The sequence below is a fragment of the Schistocerca gregaria genome, chromosome X (assembly GCF_023897955.1).
Source record: "Schistocerca gregaria isolate iqSchGreg1 chromosome X, iqSchGreg1.2, whole genome shotgun sequence".
Classification (NCBI taxonomy): domain Eukaryota; kingdom Metazoa; phylum Arthropoda; class Insecta; order Orthoptera; family Acrididae; genus Schistocerca; species Schistocerca gregaria.
Window position 1 is genome coordinate 555,556,143 of NC_064931.1, and position 21,109 is coordinate 555,577,251.

The window sequence follows — 21,109 nt, forward strand, 5'->3', positions numbered from 1 at the left end:
TCTGAGCAGTCAGCATCAAATATTCGGTAATGAGAACGAAGAAATGGAAACAAATGGAAAAAAAAATCGAAGGAATCGTGCAACCCACCGTAAACAAATATGTGCCGAGTAAAGTTTTAAGGGATAGGAAAGACTTACACTCGTTTGATAGCCGTGTTAGAAAACTGTTACGTAAACAGAAAGAACCTCATCTCAGATTCAAGAGTAGTGAAAACCTGGCTGACACACAAAAGCTGAACTAAGCGAAAATGAGCGTAAGGAGAGCAATGACAGGAGCGTTCAATGACACTGAAAGTAAAACTTTGTCAACCGATCTGAGAAAAACCCTAAGAGGTTTTGGTCGTATGTAAAATAAGTAACTGGGTCAAAATCATTTACTCATTCACTCAGTGACCATACTGGCACCGAAACGGAAGATGACAGAGAGAAGGAATAGCGCAATACTCCCTAGACAAATATGTGCCGAGTAAAATCTTAAGGGATGGGAAAGACCCACCATGGTTTAATAGCCGTATTATAAAACTGCTACGCAAACAGAGAGAACCTCAGCTCAGATTCTAGAGAAGTAAAAACCCAGCTGACACACAAAAGCTGAACGAAGCGAAAATGAGCGTAAGGAGAGCAATGACAATCTTCCAAAATCGTCGCACAGCGGGCGATCATAACAAGGTTCCTCTTTTCAATCGTCATACGAACGTCAAAATGGCAGATAAACCGATCGCGGAATAGAAAAACGACTACAATCGCTTAGTAGCGGAAAGGCGTCAGGATCAGATGAGGTACCTATAAAATTCTACAAAGATAGTGCCAAAGAATTTGCTCCCCTTCTAGCAGTAATTTATCCTAGATCGCTTGAGCAACGAAGGGTACCTAGCGACTGGAAGAAAGCGCCACTCATTCCTGTTTTTAAGAAGGACCGTAGGACAGAGGCACACAATTAAAAACCTATATCGTTGACGTCAATTCGTTGTAGAATTATGGCACATGTTTTATTCTCAAGAATTATGACGTTCTTGGAGAAGAAAAATCTCCTCTATAAAAATCAACATGGATTCCACAAACATAGATTCTGCGAAACTCAGCTCGCTCTGTTGCTCCATGAGATCCACTGCGCCATAGACAATGGTTCTCAGGTTGGTACCGTACTCATTGACTTCAGAAAGGCATTTGACACTGTCCAGCACTGATATATAGTGAAAAAAATACGAGCTTATCGAGTTCGGAGCAGATTTGCAACTGGATTCAAGACTTCATTGCAGACGGAACTCAACACGCCGCACTTAACGGAGCAAAATCGACAGACGTGAAGGAAATTTTCGGTGTATCCCAAGGAAGTAGGATAGGACCGTTACCGTTTACAATATATGTAAGTGATCTAATAGAAAGCATCGGATGCTCTCTAAGGCTATTCGCAGATGATGCGGTTGTCTATAAATTAGTAGAAACGCCAGGAGATACTAACGATTTTCAGAACAACCTCCAGAGAATTGATGAATGGTGAAGGCTCTGGCGATTGATCCTGAATGGAAATAAATGTAACATATTACGCATACATAGGAAAAGAAATCCACTAGTGTATAGCTACATTATTGATGACAAACCGCTGGAAACAGTATCTGCAGTAAAGTATATAGGAGTAACTATCCGGAGCGCCCTTAAGTGAAATGACCATTTAAAACAAATAGTGGGAGAACCTGATGCGAGACTGAGATTCATAGGAAGAATCTTAAGGAAATTTAACTCATCCACGAAGGAAGTGGCTTACAAGGCGCTTTTTCGACCCATTCTTGAGTATTGTTATCTGTCTGGTATCCCTACCAGATAGGACTGATAGAAGAGAAAGAGAAGGGCACGTTTCTTCACGGGATCGTTGAGTTGGCACGAGAGCGTTACGGAGATGCTCAACAAACTCCATTGGCAGACGTTACAGGAGAGGCGTTGTGCATGACGGAGAGTTTTAATACTGAACTTTAGAGAGGGTACTTTTCAGGAGGAGTCTTACAGCATATTACTTCCCCCTACATACGTCTCGCGTAATGACCATGAGTAGAAAGTCGAGAAATTAGAGCCATTGCGGAGGCTTACCGACAATCATTCTTCCCACTTGCTATTCGAGAGTGGAACATGGTTGGAGGGCTATGTTAGTGCTTCCCCCCCCCCCCCCCCCCCCCTCCTGCACACACCATTAGGTAGATATCAGCACAATGTTAAAACTGTGGAGAAGGCATCAAACTTGTCTGACAGGAAACTTAATAGAAGAACTAGCATCAGTTTCTCTAATGGCCCCAGTATCGGTCCAGCACATTTCCCAGTCACGTTTTTTTTTATAGAGCACAGCTACGTTCTGAAGGCTCTGCCGGAAACCAGACCTGCAGCGGCGCGTGACGTCTGTCGAAAAGGCTACTAACGACCGAAGGATGCAGCAGTCCTATTGACAATAAGCATCCACATACCAATTGGCATGTAGTATGAGGATCGATACAACTTGTTTCCTTAGACGTGCAATGTCGTACCTGACAGTTAATGCCAAAATGTCTCCAGGTCTAGACTCAATGCGATTCATATGACAGATTCACCATTGTGGCCGCAGTGCCAAACTCTAGACAACGATGAACACCGCCTCATATGCGGCGCCCCAACAGAAGTGTGGAGCTTGCCCGACATAGATGATCGCTTTCTTTTTTCAACTGGAACAACGAAACATCGGACCAGGGGTTATATTCTTCCCGGACGGGACGTAGTATCCACGTACTAAAACGAATGCAGTAACTTGGCTTCGAGGCCAGAGGGTGCTCTATTTGTTCAGAGATGCCCCAAAGAATGTGACGGACGTTTAGACCTTTTTACGGGAACGACATTTGAAGATCGTGGACAATCCAAAATACTGACAATATTTCTGTAACTTCCTATGGAGTACATTTCAAGACACTCCCTCCCCTCCATAGCTGGAACGTCCACGGTAGGAGAGGTGAAATTATCGATATGATGAAGGAATGAACGGACGATAAGAATCGCTGGATACCATATGTATACGAAATGACATACACGTAGCAGAGCAGCGGGGCGGATTGGAAATACGGTTCTCCATCGTGCTGTGTGTTTCTTTCTTTATCTTATGCGAGAATAGTGTTAAGTCTAATAGCTTTCAGACAACACAGAAATATTATTTGTGGTTTGGCAGTGAAGTGGTTACTACTGAAATTTAACTTTACTTAACTGTTATGTGTGTACCGGGATTTGCTCTAATTTATGAAAGATATTCATTAAAATTTGAAGCATAAAAATCAGCGTTTTTAGAAAATAGAAAAAGGAAGGCCAAGGCGACTGCCTCCCGATAAGCAGGAAACCCGAGTTGACGTCCTGCTCTGGCACGAATTTTCATGTGTCACCAACAGATAATAATCTTATACCTAATATATGTGATGTCAAAAAAATTGACAATTGCGAATAAGTTTCGTAATATTAATGCAGCTACAGATCGTCACCACTGTCTGAAGGAACATACATTAGAAAAACAAACTTTCAATCCGGTAGTTACTAAATACGAAGACAGAAGAATAACTGCACAAAACGTTTCAATGAACACATTAATTGCTTACTTACCTCAATAGTAGCTACTACGGACTGTGTGTAAAGGCCACCCCATGGAATGCTTAAGTTTATTTTTCCAATGACGCCGACTTTCACCTCGATTGGCAGGTCAAGCTCGTACTGAAACAAAAGAAAAAATGCTTTTAGTTCACGATAATATGGAGACTACTCACGTTTGCTTGATACAACCTATAACTGCAGTTTACTGTCTCTGAATACTGGCATTCTAAATCTACCCAGAACACAAAATTATCAAATGCATCCGGGATGGATTCGTGGTCTGGAACGCTGATTGATTCACCATACATACCGCTGCAGAGTGGAAGTTTCATTTTCTTCGTCAAATGAGTACTTTCGGTGTAATTGAGTCGCTATAATCAGACTGCAGATACGTAATGCCTATAAACGCAGAGGCATAAACAGGCTGAAAATACACTGGTGTGCAAAACCCAAGGACGACAGTAACTTTCACATGTGGTTTCACAGTCAAGTAATATAACTCGATGGAACGTGGATCATACACAGAAAGTTCTGCGACAGTAGAGAACAGAAGGTGACTGAAAGAAATGTGCAATGAGACGAACAGAAATTATACTTTTATTCAAGGGCACTAAAGACACAGGGGTTTGTGATGGCCCCTTGTACATGACAAAAGGCGGGAAACGTTTCTTAATAGGCTGTATGATTACAAAGAACGGCACTGCATTATCCGCAACGAGCTCCCATGCTGGACACAAAGTTGGTATGCAGTCTTGGGGTAGGGAGATTCATTCCTCCAACAGCACGGCTCAAAACTGCCGGATGGTCGTTGATGGATGTGGATTTGCTGCAGTACGTCTCCCCAACGCATCCCACACGTGCTGCTCGATGGGATTCAAGTCGGGGGAACGGGTAGCCCAGTCCAGTATCCGAATTTCCTCTCGTTTCAAGAGTTCCACCTGCGCTGTTCGATACGGTCGTGCAATGTCATCCATAAAAGTGAAGACAAGGCCGAATGCACCCGTGGAAAACAGCACACGCACGCGAAGAAGAAATACAGTGTCCCAATAACGCTGACCAATGATCGTACCGTGTTTAGATTTGGAGTTAAATACGCCCATGCAGCTTTATGCCTTTCCATGTCATTACACCTGGCCGACCAAAATGATCATGTTAGATAATTTTCCTGGGTGAGTCACGTGTTACCATTATTCACTATATAAGGATGGTCGAAGTAGAGAGGATATAAAATGTAGACTGGCAATGGGAAGGTTCAAATGGCTCTGAGCACTATGGGACTTGACATTTGATGTAATCAGTCCCGTAGGACTTAGAACTACTTAAACCTAACAGACCTAAGGATATCACACACATCCAACCTGCGACCGTAGCAATCGCGCTGTTCCGGTCTGAAACGTCTAGAACCGCTCGGCCACCGCGGACGGTTGGCAATGGCAAGGAAAACGTTTCTGAAGAAGAGAAATTTTTTAACATCTAATATAGATTTAAGTGTCAGGAAGTCGTTTCTGAAAGTATTTGTATGGGGTGTAGCCTTGTATGGAAGTAAAACGTGGACTATAAATAGTTTAGACAAGAAGAGAATAGAAGCTTTCGAAATGTGGTGCTACAGAAGAATGCTGAAGATTAGATGGGTATATCACATAATTAATGAGGAGGTATTGAATAGAATTTGGGGGAAGAGAAATTTGCGACACAACTAGACTAGGAGAAGGGATCGCTTGGTAGTACATATTCTGAGGCATCAAGGGATCACCCGTTTAGTATTGGTGGGCAGCGTGGAGGGTAAAAATCGTAGAGGGAGACCAAGAGGTGAATACACTAAACAGATTCAGAAGTATGTAGGTTGCAGTACGTACTGGGAGATAAAGACTCTTGCACAGGAGAGAGTAGCATGGAGAGTTGCATCAAACCAGTCTCTGGACTGAAGACCACGACAACAACAACGAGGGTACGTCCAGCATGGTTAGTAACAGTGGCACAGCATGTGAAAGTTACTTTCGTTCTTAAATTTTGCACACGAATACATATTAGCGCGTGATGTGCGTCGTCGCCAAGTAGTGAATAGTCACAATTGTTGACGAGAGAATATGTGGCTTGTTCACGCTCTCTGCGAACACAATCACAATGGGCGGCAAACGGCATTGATATATCAACAGTGGAATGTCTAGTCACTTGCGTTTAGCATATGGAACTTCTGGCACTCTGCTAACCCTGTCATTCGTAGTTAAGTCAGCTTCTACTTGTTTCCATCCCGGAATTACAACTAAATAGTCCCAACGGCGGTGAAGTTATTACGGACACTGCAATGGTCCTGTTGGGACAAGGATGGGGAATGAAATCGACTGTGTCTTCTTTAAACCGACGATTCCTGCACTCACGTTAATGGATTTGGAGAAACGTAACTCTGGATATCCAGACAGGGATCTGAATCCAGTTCTTAACCACTACGCCACCTCTTTCATCTCTGTCTTCTCAACAACAACTCTTGTTTCTACTCTACTCGCAAACATCTAGTGTCCACATGACACTACCGAACATAAACACCCCTAGTTTGGACGTAATAGTTTCATGCAGCACGAGTGGCAACAATTTATCCAACTTTCGTGTTAATTGCTTTATATGTTTCCAGATCTTGTTTTTTTGTGATTTTCCCATAATCTGTAAAAACCGTTCTCAGTTTGATTCTTATTGCTTTTTTTTAAAGTTGCATAAGTAATATATTCCATCACGGATAGTACTGTACGTGGCGAGTGGTCTTTTCAAAGCTAGGATTTAAAATTCAGGCTCACTTGTGCATCTGCACTTCGTTGTAAAGCCGACCTATGGAAGACAGGCGAGTGGCGCGCGGTTCTTGTTGCGCTCCCTAGGGTCAGGCGATATCGGCGGACTTTTTGTAGCCGGGCTAAAGCTGAAAGTTCTGCGAGAACGTCTGCACACTGCGGACGCAGCCGGCCGGAGTGGCGTGCGGTTCTAGGCGCTAGAGTCTAGAACCGCGAGACCGCTACGGTCGTAGGTTTGAATCCTGCCTCGGGCATGGATGTGTGTGATGTCAAATGGTTCTGAGCACTATGGGACTTAACTCCTAAGGTCATCAGTCCCCTAGAACGTAGAGCTACCTAACCCTAACTAACCTAAGGACATCACACACATCCATGCCCTAAGCAGGATTCGAACCTGCGATCGTAGCGGTCGCGCGGTTCCCGACTGTAGCGCCAAGAACCGCTCGGCCACCCCGGCCAGCTGTCTGATGTCCTTAGGTTAGTTAGGTTTAAGTAGTTCTAAGTTCTAGGGGACTGATGACCTCAGAAGTTGAGTCCCATAGTGCTCAGAGCCATTTGAACTGCGGACGCATCAGCAATGCCACTGGCAGGAAGCGGGAAAGCGGCCCGCATTCGCCGGCATCCTTTCCGTGGGAACAGGAATTGCGAGACTGCTAGAAAATCCACTCAAACCGGTGTTGATAACTACACAGCTACAGACATATAAAGTGTCTGTCCTCGAGTACAGTAAAAATTAAATCCACCGGCGAGGAAACTAAATATCTTTCTTATTCGACCCCGAGACTACGACACTACGAGGATAATAGAAGAAAGATTTTTCAGATTTTCACAATGCAAGGGCTTAAAGTAAGAGATTATGTGAATAAGAAAAGTAATAACCGTAACAGTCACACAGAAATTGAGTCATTGAGTAAAAATACAACATGAGAAGCCATTGTCAGCTTATTGACAATTACATTAATATGCAGTGTTGATAACTGAGAAATTCTTATGTTAGAATATTTGTCGGATATGTTATAACAATTGTAGGAGTGATTTAAGACGTCGATGTGAGGACATAAGAGTTTGCTGGCACAACTGAGATGGCCCAAGAGAGGCGAACGGGGGGCAATCCCATTTCCAAAAGTGCCATGTCGGGGCTTATAGTCCTCCAGCATAGCAGCACTGCATCGCGGGTGGCCTATGTCACAAGTCACCGGGGCTGCGACGGCGAACGACATTGCTGCAACTCGGAGTACAGGGCTTGCCTACAGAGGGCAGTAGTATCGCTACAAGAGGACAAAATCAACATCGACCTGCTCGCTTCCGCAGGGACACATGATGGAAAATATGTCTCAACAGTATTTAGGCCGGTGCACGGCTACAGCAAGGAAGTTCTCCACAGGCGAGCTCACCGCGCATTTGCGCCTAAGGCTGCCACAGTTGTCCAATGGGGAGCTGTCGTGCAGTCATCTCGCTACCTGTCGTCCGACGCCATCCTGCCTATCAAGAATCTCCTCCTCCTCTGTTACGTGGAGGAACCAGCTGTCGCCTTGGAGATACGTCGAGACTTGGCCTTTAACGCGTGAACCTCTTGGACTGGGTATTTTTGGCTCTATGCAGAGGCTTTGTGTAACTAGACATTCCGTTCCTCGTGAACCAATATATTGACTTTAGAAACTGGGATTAAGTTTTTTGTGGCTTACATTCCACAGGACTTATATTTCTTTTCATTTCAAAGAGGGGGCTTAATTCTGAACTGCCATTTGTGTTGTGTAAACACGATTTGAAGGAGGGGGATTAGGTTTATGTACATTTTAATAAACATACTTTCATCGTTTGCCTGGGTCTTAGTTTCCCTGGGTCACAACCGACGTGAGCCACTTCAAAGGCCACAAACCTCACTGGAGTATTGCAGGTAATGCATTAAGGCACTGTAGCTGTTTTACGCTAAAAACCCGCCAGGTTAGTCGTGGGCGCTAATGCGCTACTTCCTGGACTCGGGTAGACGCGCCGGCCCCGGATCGCATCCGCCCGGCGGATTAAGGGCAATAACGCACTAGTGCGGCCACGGCCACGGCCAGATTAGCGGCTGGTCGGATGCGGCCAGGTTAGCATGGAAAGGTGCCGCGCAACGCGCACTGAGCCACCAGCTGCGGCCAGCCGCCCGTGCGGCCAGCACTTTGTCATGCGACCAGCCTCTAGCCAGCGCGTCGCTGAGGCCAATTACACGCAGCTGAATGGGGCAGCCTGCACGTTGCACTGCCAGTGAGCGGCCAGCCGTCAGTGCGATTCAAACTGTGGAGATATTTTACATTTTATTATTTGTTTGCTGCTGTGTGTCTGCAGAAGGATCTTTCTGTCAACATGGGCTTTGATACGGAGAAATTTATTATAAACATAAGGAGAGGTCTGCTTTGTGGGACATGTTAGTTTAATTAGTGTGCGGGTGCGGGTGTTGTTCTTAGCATAAGTTAGTTTAAGTTAGTTTAATTAGTGTGTAAGTCTAGGGACCGATGACCTAAGCAGTTTGGTCCCTTAGGAATTCACACACACACATTTTCATTATTAATACAACATGTACATATAATTCAGATTTCAGTGAATATAACCCAACTGCCATGGCAGAGTGCCTTCATGTACAAATTAATCGGCAAAAACGTTTCTGCAGTGTGAACTGACTGCAATTCTACGTATTCCTTGCGGAATTTCCTCATGAACTGAAGGATATCAGTACAGTGTATTTAAATATTGAATACCATTACTCTTTCGTACATAGCATACAGCGTATTTAAATATTGAATACCATTACTCTTTCGAACATACTTGTGTAAAACACAACATGCCTTAACAATATCTATGGCGAAATCGACGTCTACATTCAGGGGTCTGTGAAAGATCCTCCACTTATTTGCCATTATCCCGAATGTGCACTCTACGAGACATCTTGCTCGAAAATGACGATAGCTGAATACTTTTTTTTGTGTCAAGTCGCTGACCTACGTATGGACACACAGTTCTGTGTGACAGCGAAAATGCATCGTCAGCAACAGATACATAAGGCACTTGCGTTTTGTTTATGTCTGAAATGTGTTTGTCTTCTGGAATGTCCAAGTTATTAGACAGTATTCGCTTATAGAACACTGATTGTTAAAATACCGTTGAGTCAGCACATTTACCATACGATCCCACATCTACAGCGACAAATTTATATATTTGCACCACAAACAGCCATTAACACAACAGAGAAATATTTCTTTAGTTGAAGAGCAATGATGCACTGTTTGCTGGTTTACCAGTCGCATTTGCTTTCCATGAACGCCACCGAGACAGTTTGGCAATTGGCCTTAGTTTCAAAAGCTTTTGCTTTTTGCAGCCAGTCGTTTTTGGTCGGTTATGACAAACATTCATCTTTTAAGATAATCCAGATTGATGAACATACACTTCTTACAATTTCTCTGATTGTTGTTACTCCAAGTCGGAAAGCATGTTGCAAATCAACAGACGAATTTCCAGTTGCCTCGCCAATATGCTGCCGATATGGTTGCACTATCGGTCGGAGGATGGCATTCACGTATCGTACAACAGTTGCGGCGCCTTCCATGACCACCAGCGGCGTACGTCGTCTCCACAAAATTCCACCCCAAAACAGCAGGCAACCTCCACCTTGCATCACTCGCTAGACAGTGCGTCTAAGGCGTTCAGCCTGACCGAGTTGCCTCCAAACAGGTATCAGACGATTGTCTGGTTGAAGGCATATGCGACACTCATCGGTGAAAAGAACGTGACGCCAATCCTGAGCGGTGCTTTCGGCACGTTGTTGGGCCCATCTGCACTGCGCTGCATGATGTCGTGGTTGCAAAGATTGACCTCGCCATGGACGTCGGGAGTGAAGTTGCCCATCATGCAGCCTATTGCGCTCAGTTTGAGTCGCAACACGACTTCCTGTGGCTGCACGAAAGCATTATTCAACATAGTGGCGTCGCTGTCAGGATTCCTCCGAGCCATAATCCGTAGGTAGCGGTCATTCGCTGCAGTATTAGCCCTTGGGCGGCCTGAGCGAGGCATGTCATCGACAATTTCTATCTCTTTGTATTTCCTCCATGTCCGAACGACATCGCTATGGTTCACTCCGAGACGCATGGACACTTCCATTGTTGAGAGCCGTTCCTGACACCAAGAAACAATGCGGACGCGATCGACTCGCGGTATTGAGCGTCTAGGCGAGGTTGAACTACAGACAACACGAGCCGTGTACCTCCTTCCTGGTGGACTGACTGGAAGTGATCGGCTGTCGGACCCCTGCGTCTAATAGGCGCTGCTCATGCGTGGTTGTTTACATAATTGAGTGGATTTAGTGACTTCTCTGAACAGTCAAAAGGGCTGTGTCTGTGATACAATATACACAGTCAACGTCTATCTTCAGGAGTTCTGGGAACCGGGGTGATGCACAACTTCTTTTGATGTGTGTATGGCAGCTACATATATTTATAAAAATCATAGACAAAGTAGATAAGAAACGTTTTCCGTAGAAAATTAGCAACTCACAAAGAGCTATCTGAATTGAATCTCAATTATAAGTACAAATTCGGGAAAGGCAAGTCAATAAAGCCAATGGCTCGCATCATGGTAACATGAAAACTAATTCCATCAAGGAAATGAATCCTATAGCCTTTGTGTTAGACAATCTTTGTTGGAAGTCGCTGCTATCAGAATTAAAGATATACGTGTATCGACATTTAGATTAATGAAAGACGGGACAGATAAGAGGAATTCCCGAGAGTGATCATCAGGAAACACATTACGAAAGGACAGGTCTTGTCGACCACCTTAGAGCACCTGCTTTCAGAGCCACTGCTAATTGTACTCCGGTGCAACGAGATCTTACGTGAGATGCTGCATGTGTATAAACCACCAAATTAAAAAAAAATAACTGTGGCAAAATTTCTCAATACCAGAAATCCAGCTATCAAATTACTCAGGGCACCAATTTATAAGAATGTGTAATCACGCATCTACCCGTTTTCCTGGACGATAGTGAGAACTACAATGAAAGCACTGAGAACCTCTGTGTAAAATCGTCTGGTCGTCATACATCTAACAAATACGGTATACCATCAGTGTGTATTAGTGCACCTGGGAAACTGGAAGTGCATTTTATCAGGTCCTGCAAGGCCTTAAAGAAAACTGGAGGGAAAATTATTTAAGATCAGCAAAAATCGTCTATTATATAACAAGGCACTGCCTTTGTCCCACACACGTGCACAGAAACAGCACAATAAGCTTGATGTTTAGGGCTTCTGACTTATGACCGTGAGATGTGCAGTTGTAATGCGAGAACTATTCACAGACGTGGGTGCTTAGAGAGCAAGAGCTATTAAGAGCTTCATGACGGGAATCAGTAGGAGAGAAAAGAAAGGAAATAGATGAATCGGGGAACAAACTGGAGGGGAAGAGGTGACTATGACTGTAACGAAAAAGAAGAGGTGAGCAGACCCACAGCCAGTCGATTGTATGGTAGGTGTATCTAGGATATATGTTGGTGGATTTCAGAAGAAAATAAAGACGATGCTACGAGCTGAAGTTAGGTGCAGGAGTGCCATGGACAGGAACCATAACGCTTTGAGAAGATGAAAGAGTCCCTGATTGTGTACCGTGCATTCGATGACGATGTTGATGCTATAGAAACTCATCAGGTCAATACCTTCTCTTATAAGGAAACAGACGCCACAGACGAAAAACAATACAACGTTCGATAGTGAGAACCCAAAGAGTTCTAAAACACGGCTCAATTGAATTTATACGTTGACTGTTAGAAGACATAGAAACGTATTTAGAACCTGGAACATATTGTGTCTCACTGTTTAGAGGCAGAAAACGCGTGAGTGTTTTCAGATCGTTACTAAATGCAAATAAGTAGGAGGCCGAGTTGATAGGAGCTGAAGGAGTCCAGGTTGCAATAATATGCGGTATGGCACACTGTTAGAGAGAAGGATTATTATTCAAGAAACACATAGTACAATGAAATTACTTATCTTCAGTAGTTTGTAGGACTGCAGCTGCGGCTATGAACTGACAATCTCGCAACATGGAATACCATAAACTAATACAACATATTCTCAGGGACTAAGCCTGATGGGTCCTCCTCAGAGAATCAATGCAAACATTACAGAACTGGCTGAGGGCCGATTACGAAAGTACGTCTGCCTAGGTTGAAATCTAGCTAAGAAGTGAACGAGGCAGACTCCAGTTCAAAAATGGTTCAAATGGCTCGGAGCACTATGAGACTTAACATCTGAGGTCATCAGTCCCCTAGAACTTAGAACTACTTAAACCTAAGTAACCTAAGGACATCACTCACATCCATGCCCGAGGCAGGATTCGAACCTGCGACCGTAGCGGTCGCGCGGTTCCAGACTGAAGCGCCTAGAACCGCTTGGCCAACAAGGGGCCGGCACACTCCAGTTCCGTCGAGCTGCACAGCCCGCTGGAGTGCTCAGACGACGGGCTGCCAACCTTGTGTTGGCGTGGCGTTGTGGTAGTATCTGTGGCAATGATACTACACAACAAACACTCACCAAGGATTGCAGCTTAATTTTTTTGCTGGGGCCCTAGACGTGAAGCCTATTTCGAAATTAAAATGCTTGTTTTCTTTTGAAAAAATTGACACTTTGCTGTAAAATGTGATTTACACTGACTTGTCAAAATGGGATACCTCCTAATATCGTGTCGGATTTCTTTTTGCTCGGCGTAGTGCAGCAACTTGATGTGGCGTGGACTTAACAAGTTGTTGGAAGTTCCCTGCAGAAATATTGAGCCATGCTGACTTCATAGCTGTCCATAATTGTGGAAGTGTTAACGGTGCAGGATTTTGCGCACGAGGTAACCTCTCGACTATGTACCATAAATGTTCGATGGAATTTGTGTCGGGTGATCTGTGTGGCCAAACAATTCACTCTATTTCTCCAGAATGTTCTTCAAACCAAGCGTGGACATATGTACTCCAGTGACATGGCACTTCGTCATCCATAAAAGTTCCATCGTTTGGCTGTTAAGATCCTCCAAGTAGCCCGAACATGCCATTTCCACTCAATGGTCGGTTCAGCTGGGCCAAAGGACCCATTCCATTCCATGTAAAACAGCTCACATTGTTGTTGTGCCACCACCAGCTTGCACAGGGCCTGGATGTCAACTTGGGTCCATGGTTTCGTAGAGTGTGCGTGACACTTGAATGATACCGGGCAGAGGTAGGCAGCAAGGAGTTTTCCTTCTAAAGCGGTGGCGACTGAACGACTGCATGGCCCTGGCTCGAACTGTAGACCTCCAGAGCAGAGACCGGCAGCAGCTGAGGTAGGTTCACAGATGGTCCACGGGTTGTACAGCGCAGCATTGGAATCAGTGCACATGGTAGGGCCTCAGTTAGCAGCAGCATAGTGTGGCAGTGGTGACTTGTTCATCCACATAGACTTGTAGACCGTCGTAGCTCCCCCGACTGGCCTGGTGGCTGGCAGACCACAATAGCTTTGAATAAAAATGTCGCCGGCTGGAGTGGCCATGCAGTTAAGTCCCATAGAACTCAGAGGCATTTGAACCATATTTTAGCCAATAAAAATGTTGAGTATCTATATAGACTTGGCACGTTCTTATTTTGCTACAACATTGGTGTCTACCACACCAACCACAACAAACCATGGTTCGGACGTGAAGCAACAAGGCCACCCAGGCTGTAGTGACTCTGCCTTTCTGCTGCATGAGTGCTGTTATGTCTTTGGTGACCTTTTTCAGTTGCAGCATCTAGTAATCGACCCGACAGTTTGGCGCCAGCACTTGCCATTAGATTAGATTAGATTTACTTTCATTCCAATTGATCCGCAGTGAGGACGTCCTCCAGGATGTGGAACACGTCAGAAAAACAACAATACATGACAAATATTTACAACTAAAACAAATAAGCTAATGTACTATTCCACATGTCCCAAGTGGATTCAGCGTCATTCTTTAATGAACAATATACGAAAGATTCATTTTACAAATACTAATGCACTGAATTTACTGAGAAATTCATCAATGGAGTAGGAGTTGGTCACCAATAAATCCTTTAGGCTTCTCTTGAACTGAATTTCATTGGTTGTTAAGCTTTTTATGGCTGCTGGCAAGTTATCGAAAATGTGTGTTCCTGAATAATGCACACCTTTTTGTACAAGACTAACTGATTTTAAATCCTTGGGAATATTATTCTTATTTCTAGTATTGACTCCATGAATTGAGCTGTTGGTTTGAAAAAGTGATATATTTTTAATGACAAATTTCATTAAGGAATAAATACATTGGGAAGCAGTAGTTAGTATTCCTAGTTCCCTAAACAGGCTTCTGCAGGATGTTCTTGAGTTCACACCACATATAACTCTTACTGCACGTTTTGGTGTCCGGAAAACTTTAGCTTGGCGTGATGAATTACCCCAAAAAATAATCCCATATGACATTATGGAATGAAAGTAAGCATAGTATGCCAGCTTTTTCATTTTTATATCCCCTATGTCTGACACAATTCGCATTTCAAACAGTGATTTGTTAAGACGCTTCAGCAGTTCTGTGGCGTGCTCCTCCCAGTTGAATTTATTATCAAGCTGTAATCCCAAGAATTTAACACTGTCCACTTCAACTATCTTCTTGTTATCGCATGTTAGACATATACTCGTGGGACACCCCTTACAAGTTCTGAACTGCTTGTAGTGCGTTTTTTCAAAGTTTAGTAATAAAGAATTGGCTAGGAACCAGTGATTAATGTCCACAAATATGCACATCAGCCAGTAGTCCTTGTTGTAACTGTGTCTGGCCAGCTCGGTTCAGGCCAGCTTCTATGGCCTGTTGCAGCAGCTTCGGCAGCGGTGCTTAATCGACCGTGCCAAAAAAAAAAAAAAAAATGGTGGTGCTACACATTTAATCAGCAAAAGTCCTTAATCCATAATACGTCTTCGTAATTTCATGTAGTAATCAAGGAGTATGCCTGTGCCACCAGAGATTATGTCAATATCTGCGATGAAGGGATTATAGTAAATTTACGTATCATCATACGTAACTTCATACTTGTTTGTAAGGCTGTGGTCGGCAAACGCTAAATTCTTCACAATTTTAATACGCCGTTAGTGTTCTGCACTGCGTATAGACATGGTACTGTTGCTTGCAAACCTTATACAGGGCATTAAACGGGTAAAACTTTCAAAGTCCCAGAGCGAAGCTATCTCGCTACATTACGGCAACGTCGACACAAGGCGGCCGAAATGAAAGCATTTCGCCACTGGACTGGCTCAGGGCAAACACATGAGCGTTTCTGCCGAGCCAGCCACCAGAATTCAGCAGAATGTAGTGGCTCAGACTAGCCGTACAGGGTCGCGTCCCCTACGTTATGTGAATAAAGAAAGGCTAAGGAGAATGCAACAAACGGTACAAAGAGCTCTTACGAACCAGTTATATGCTAAAACAAACCCGTTAAGCAAGCACAGCAGAAGGGGACCCTCGTAACAGCAAGCTCTATATGGTCATGAGGAATGACATTGGGTAAACATTGACCACTACTTAGCTCCATGAATACCTCAGCAGTTCAGCTCGTAACTCATCCGGACAGATGGATTGGTGACGTACATGATGTTGACACTTTCTCTGATTGCAACGAAGTGACGCCTGGCACAAGTCTGTTGCAGATTTCCTGCACGCCACGGACAACAGCAGCCACAACTGGGAGAGATGGCTACCTCGCCGTAGCCACCAGTCGTTGAGTTCAACACTACAGTCTGCCTCTGTCGCTGGCGGTGGGGCTTTGAAGTCTTTCTGTCCCACCAGGAGCAGGATACCAGCGTTCCTGACATTCTGGCGGACTGAATCGGGCCTACTCGGACGGCACTCAAATATCGCAACATGACAACCGTCATCGCGGTACGACGGATGACGAAGAAGGGTGGTGAGTGGGAGCGGACGGAACACCTTCCATGTCAGCGAGTGTAAGTTCAGTACACGCACCGCCCTCACTCACTGCCGTAGCGTCGCGGTACGGCTAGAGCCGGGCCACCGCAAGCGGCTAACCGCCAATGCAACAGCCGGCGGGAACAAAGTGTGCGGTGTCAGCTGCCGTGAGCGGGCTGAAGACTGCTTACGAAGCGATTTGTCAGCGGGCATTGACAGACAATGCCAACTACGAGTCAGGACGCTACATGCATTTTCATGGAAATAAATAACTAATTCTGAATCTTCTTTCACTGATTCTACCGGTGACCACAGGTCACTGCCATCCTTCCGAGGAAAACTGGCAAGGTGCGAACTGGGGGAGTGCCTCCTGACACAGAACCAACACTACTCACGCCCTCCCAATAATCGCCTCTTGCAGAACGTGTGGAGTGTTTCACATAGCTGTTGCCGCATTCACAGATATTTTGTTATGTTATGTTAACCGGGGACCTAGAAACGACAGAAAGGCTCCGTCCCAGTCGCAGCCGCAGTGCTCCACAACTCCACGACGACTACCGCAGTCCACTTCACCCCTCCGCCGCCCCACACCGAACCCAGGGTTATTGTGCGGTTTGGCCCCCGGTGGACCCACCCAGGCAACGTCTCACACCAGACGAGTGTAACAACTATGTTTACGTGGTAGAGTAATGGTAGTGTACGCGTACGTGGAGAACTTGTTTGCGCAGCAATTGCCGACATAGTGTAGCTGAGGCGGAATAAGGGAAACCAGCCCGCATTTGCCGAGGCAGATGGAAAACCGCATAAAAACCATCCACAGACTGGTCGGCTCACCGGATGTCGACACAAATCCGCAGGGTGGATTCGTGCCGATGACCGGCGCTTCTTCCCGCCCGGAAAGCCGTGCGTGAGACCGCACGGCCAACCGGGTGGGCTTTCACAGGTATTAGTATAAATTCCAATAAGCTCTGAGGTAGAGAATCTCTGTTACAGGTCGCAGAGTGGCTTTTGATCTTCTTGTGCAATTATAAAATACATCAAATACCTTCTGTGCCTAGTATTACGCCTGTTTTCCCACATGTTATGCTGCAAAGAGGTAGCTGCTCTTTAGGTGCACACGGATTTTTAATGACTCAGTATCGCTTTTCCGGGCTTTTTTGGGGGGTGGGAGGGGGGGATGTTAATTTGTAACTGGAGCTACTCATTCTCACAGTGTTACTCATCTTTAACAACACGGCAACAGGGCACAAATGGACAGCACTGGCAAGTTCATTACTTTTCACGCATGTCTGCTTTGCTGCCGTATCAGTTGGCTCATTTCCTTGGACTCCCACATGGTACCGAGCTGAATGATGATACTCGCTTAAAAAAAAAAAAAAAAAAAAAAAAAAAAATGACTGGCATGTGTGAAATCTTATGTGACTTAACTGCTAAGGTAATCAGTCCCTAAGCTTACACACTACTTAATCTAAATTATGCTAAGGACAAACACGCACACACCCATCCCCGAGGGAGGACTCGAACTTCCACCGGGATGCCGGGATCAGCCGCACAGTCCATGACTGTAGCGTCTTAGAACTCGCCTCCCTTGTCAGTATAATACGTAAAGGAAGTTTTGTATTTTTTGTACCATTTTTCCGCTGGTTGTATTTGCTGAATGATCTCTAGGATACCTTAACAAAGAAACACATAACATAATTAAGCTACAATTTAAAAGGGTACTATCGGGGGGCAAATGAATTTTGAATAATATAGAGTGAAAAAACATTGGAAATGAGTTACTTGTACAGTTGGACCTACAAGTGGATCTCCTAAGAATTATTTGTCCGGTATATAAATGAAAAAGTTCATATTCCACTAATTGATATATAAAAGCTAGAAATATGAAAAATAAATGAAGTTATAAACTGAATGAAGAACAAACACATATTTAAAACACGCGGGTGAGGTGGAACATAAATGTAATCAAAGCTTGACGTTATGGACAAAATTCACAAGGAAACTGTACAGCAATTGAATATTCTCATTATTTCCTAATTTGTAGCGTACTTTAAGCAACTACATCGCTGCCGAAAAAGTAGTAACTCACCTGAACAAACAGAATGCATAGAATTGGTGGCGAATTTAGGAAATATGACTGTTTTCGACGGAATGATTTACTTAAACTGTGAAATAACTCAATCGAGGTCGGCAGACTGGTATTAAGATGTGTCAATTTGTAAATAACAGTTCACTCAATGACCAAAACAACTGTGTATATCTCACAAATGTATTTATTTTCCAACAGCAGAAACATGATTCATAAAACGTCTACCGCTCTCTCCGCAAGAGATATTAAATTTACGCCTTCAAATGCAGAGTTGGACTTTTTTTATGTCGGTTCTCAAGTACTGTTATTTGCGATAAGTAGTATTACTGCAATGAATCGTATCTTTTAACGCTGCTATCTCGTCTTGGGAATAACACGATGTGACAATTTACGGTTGTGTCCTTATGCATTCATTTTTCGTCACTGCAGGCACCACTTACTTTAATATACGGTTTTTCTTTTCAGTTTCGCGTGCTTTAAACATGCAAGTAAAAATAAGGAAGTTACTACTTCTGAACAAATCTGAGAGAAAAATGATAGGCAAAAGACACTGTGCAATAATTTCTCGAGTACGTTAATAATCTAAAATGCGAGGAAGAGAGGAAAAGACTCTAAATAAACGTTTATGATAACGTTGGTTTCAGAGCATGTTTATCAGTGCCCTTACTGGTTATAAATATATGCATTTAGGGAAACGAACGAAGTCTCTTCTCGAAAGCAATCGTCTTGAGACAGTGGACCACGGACCGACATTGGAGATATACAAGGGTTGTTCGGAAAGTAAGGAACGATCGGTCGCGAAATGGAAACCACAGTGAAAATCAAAACTGTTGTCTTCGCACATTTACCTACACCTTCCAGGTACTTCTCTACATAGTCGCCGCTCCGACTTGCACATTTGTCGGAGCGTTATACCAAATTTCCAACACCATCGTTATAGAAGGCAGCCATCTGTCCTTTCCAATAACTCTCTACGCTGGTCTATAGTGTGTAGCCTGTTGTCTTCGTATCCAGTGTTTCATGTGAACATAGATGATACTCAGGACGAGCCAATTAGGGCTGTGTTGTGGGTGATCGAACACATCCCATCGAAAAGACTGCAGGACCATCTTCCCTGCCCCTGTAGAGAGTGGCTGAGAATTGCCATGAAGAAGGGAGTGCGTGGCAGTTGTGCATTCAGTAAGGCGAAGCGTCTCAACGGGCCCTCCTACTTGGCGTGAGACATTGTTGTTCTAGGCACCTTTACTCGCTCACAGTGCGCTCACAACTGAAAAGAGCGTCTTGATGCGATCGATGGGAATGCTAGAGACACTGCCCAAAACGTCTGTGAAAACCCTGGTCGGATTTTCACAGTGGTTTCCATTTCGTGACCGATTGTTCCTCACTTTGCGAATAGCCCTCATACAAGATTCAAAAATGGTTCAAATGGCTCTGAGCACTATGGGACTCAACTGCTGTGGTCATTAGTCCCCTAGAACTTAGAACTACTTAAACCTAACTAACCTAAGGACATCACACACATCCATGCCCGAGGCAGGATTCGAACCTACGACCGTAGCAGTCGCACGGTTCCGGACTGCGCGCCTAGAACCGCGAGACCACCGCGGCCGGCCCTCATACAAGACTGTCTGACAATGACAACACAGGCAGCAGCTACTTATCGATATACGGAATGCTTCAAACGAATTTCAAAAGACTGTATCTACTACTTGAATGAATAGCGAAATTTTGGATGATTTTTAACCTACACATCGAAACTGAAAGGTTATATTTGTGCTAGTGTAAGTTGCCGGCAGAGGTCTCCCTGATGCAGCTGACACATGCGCTCACTCTCGTTCATTACACTGCGTGCATCAGGTCGACATGGCGACAGATGCATTTGCGTGGTTTATGCCTGTGGTTGTAAGGCTTTACGCAAATAAGTACTGATTCCAAGGTAGTATGTCAGTAGTCTATATTACAGCACCACACAACTCTGCACAGGTCAATTTAGAACAGTGGATTTAGAAATAACAACTAAAAAGATCATCCTCATAAGGTATGAGTAAAACAAAATCAAAGCCTCACACTGATGTTAGCTGCTACGGTCTCCACTAGGCACAAATCTCAGGAACAACGTTGCATCCCTGGTGGCTGTTACGTAGGGGGGTTCCCTGGTATGTCAGCTGGCGAAGCCGATGAGCTTGACGAGGAGGGCGGCGGAGGGGGGGGGGGGGCGAGAGAGCCTTGCTTGCGGGAGCCTGGCAAGAGCTCCGGTAGATGGGCCGCTGGATGCGGCCGATAAAAAACCTCGTAGGTGAGAAAAGAGTACCTGCGGAGGTCTAACGGGCACTCAAATACGCAGCAGCTGGAGGAATATCCGCGGGCGCTTGGCGCACGTGACCCGCAAATGCAAACTAGCCCCCTCGATTGCAGTGCCGTCGTTACATCTGAGCGAAAATGTCGTCCCTGGTGGTGCCTGCTAACGATCAGCGTGCCAACAGATTGTTTATCAGCAGTACAGTGTCCCGAACACGCGATGCACTTTTGATACCGGCACTTGTAAACCAGGGCCGGCCGCAGTGTGTCAAATTTCATGCGTGCAGCGTGTACAGGCCGCGTGCGAGCCAAGGTCCTCTCCTGTCACAGCTTTGCTCGGCCCTTCGCGGAAGTACAACAGCGCTACATTTCGCTTAGCATTGCAATGTGACATTTTTCGGATGGCACAACT

General features: G+C 44.8%; 1 protein-coding gene across 3 annotated transcripts in view; it reads right to left on the reverse strand.

The window, feature by feature from the left end:
- The window catches only part of LOC126297832 (intermembrane lipid transfer protein VPS13A-like), a 759,301-nt gene that overhangs the window by 652,739 nt on the left and 85,453 nt on the right, over positions 1–21,109 (reverse strand). For all 3 annotated transcript variants that reach the window (XM_049989081.1, XM_049989080.1, XM_049989079.1), the window contains exon 3: positions 3,604–3,711. In XM_049989081.1, the coding sequence (XP_049845038.1) occupies positions 3,604–3,711 (108 nt within the window). The remainder of the gene's footprint in view (positions 1–3,603; positions 3,712–21,109) is intronic.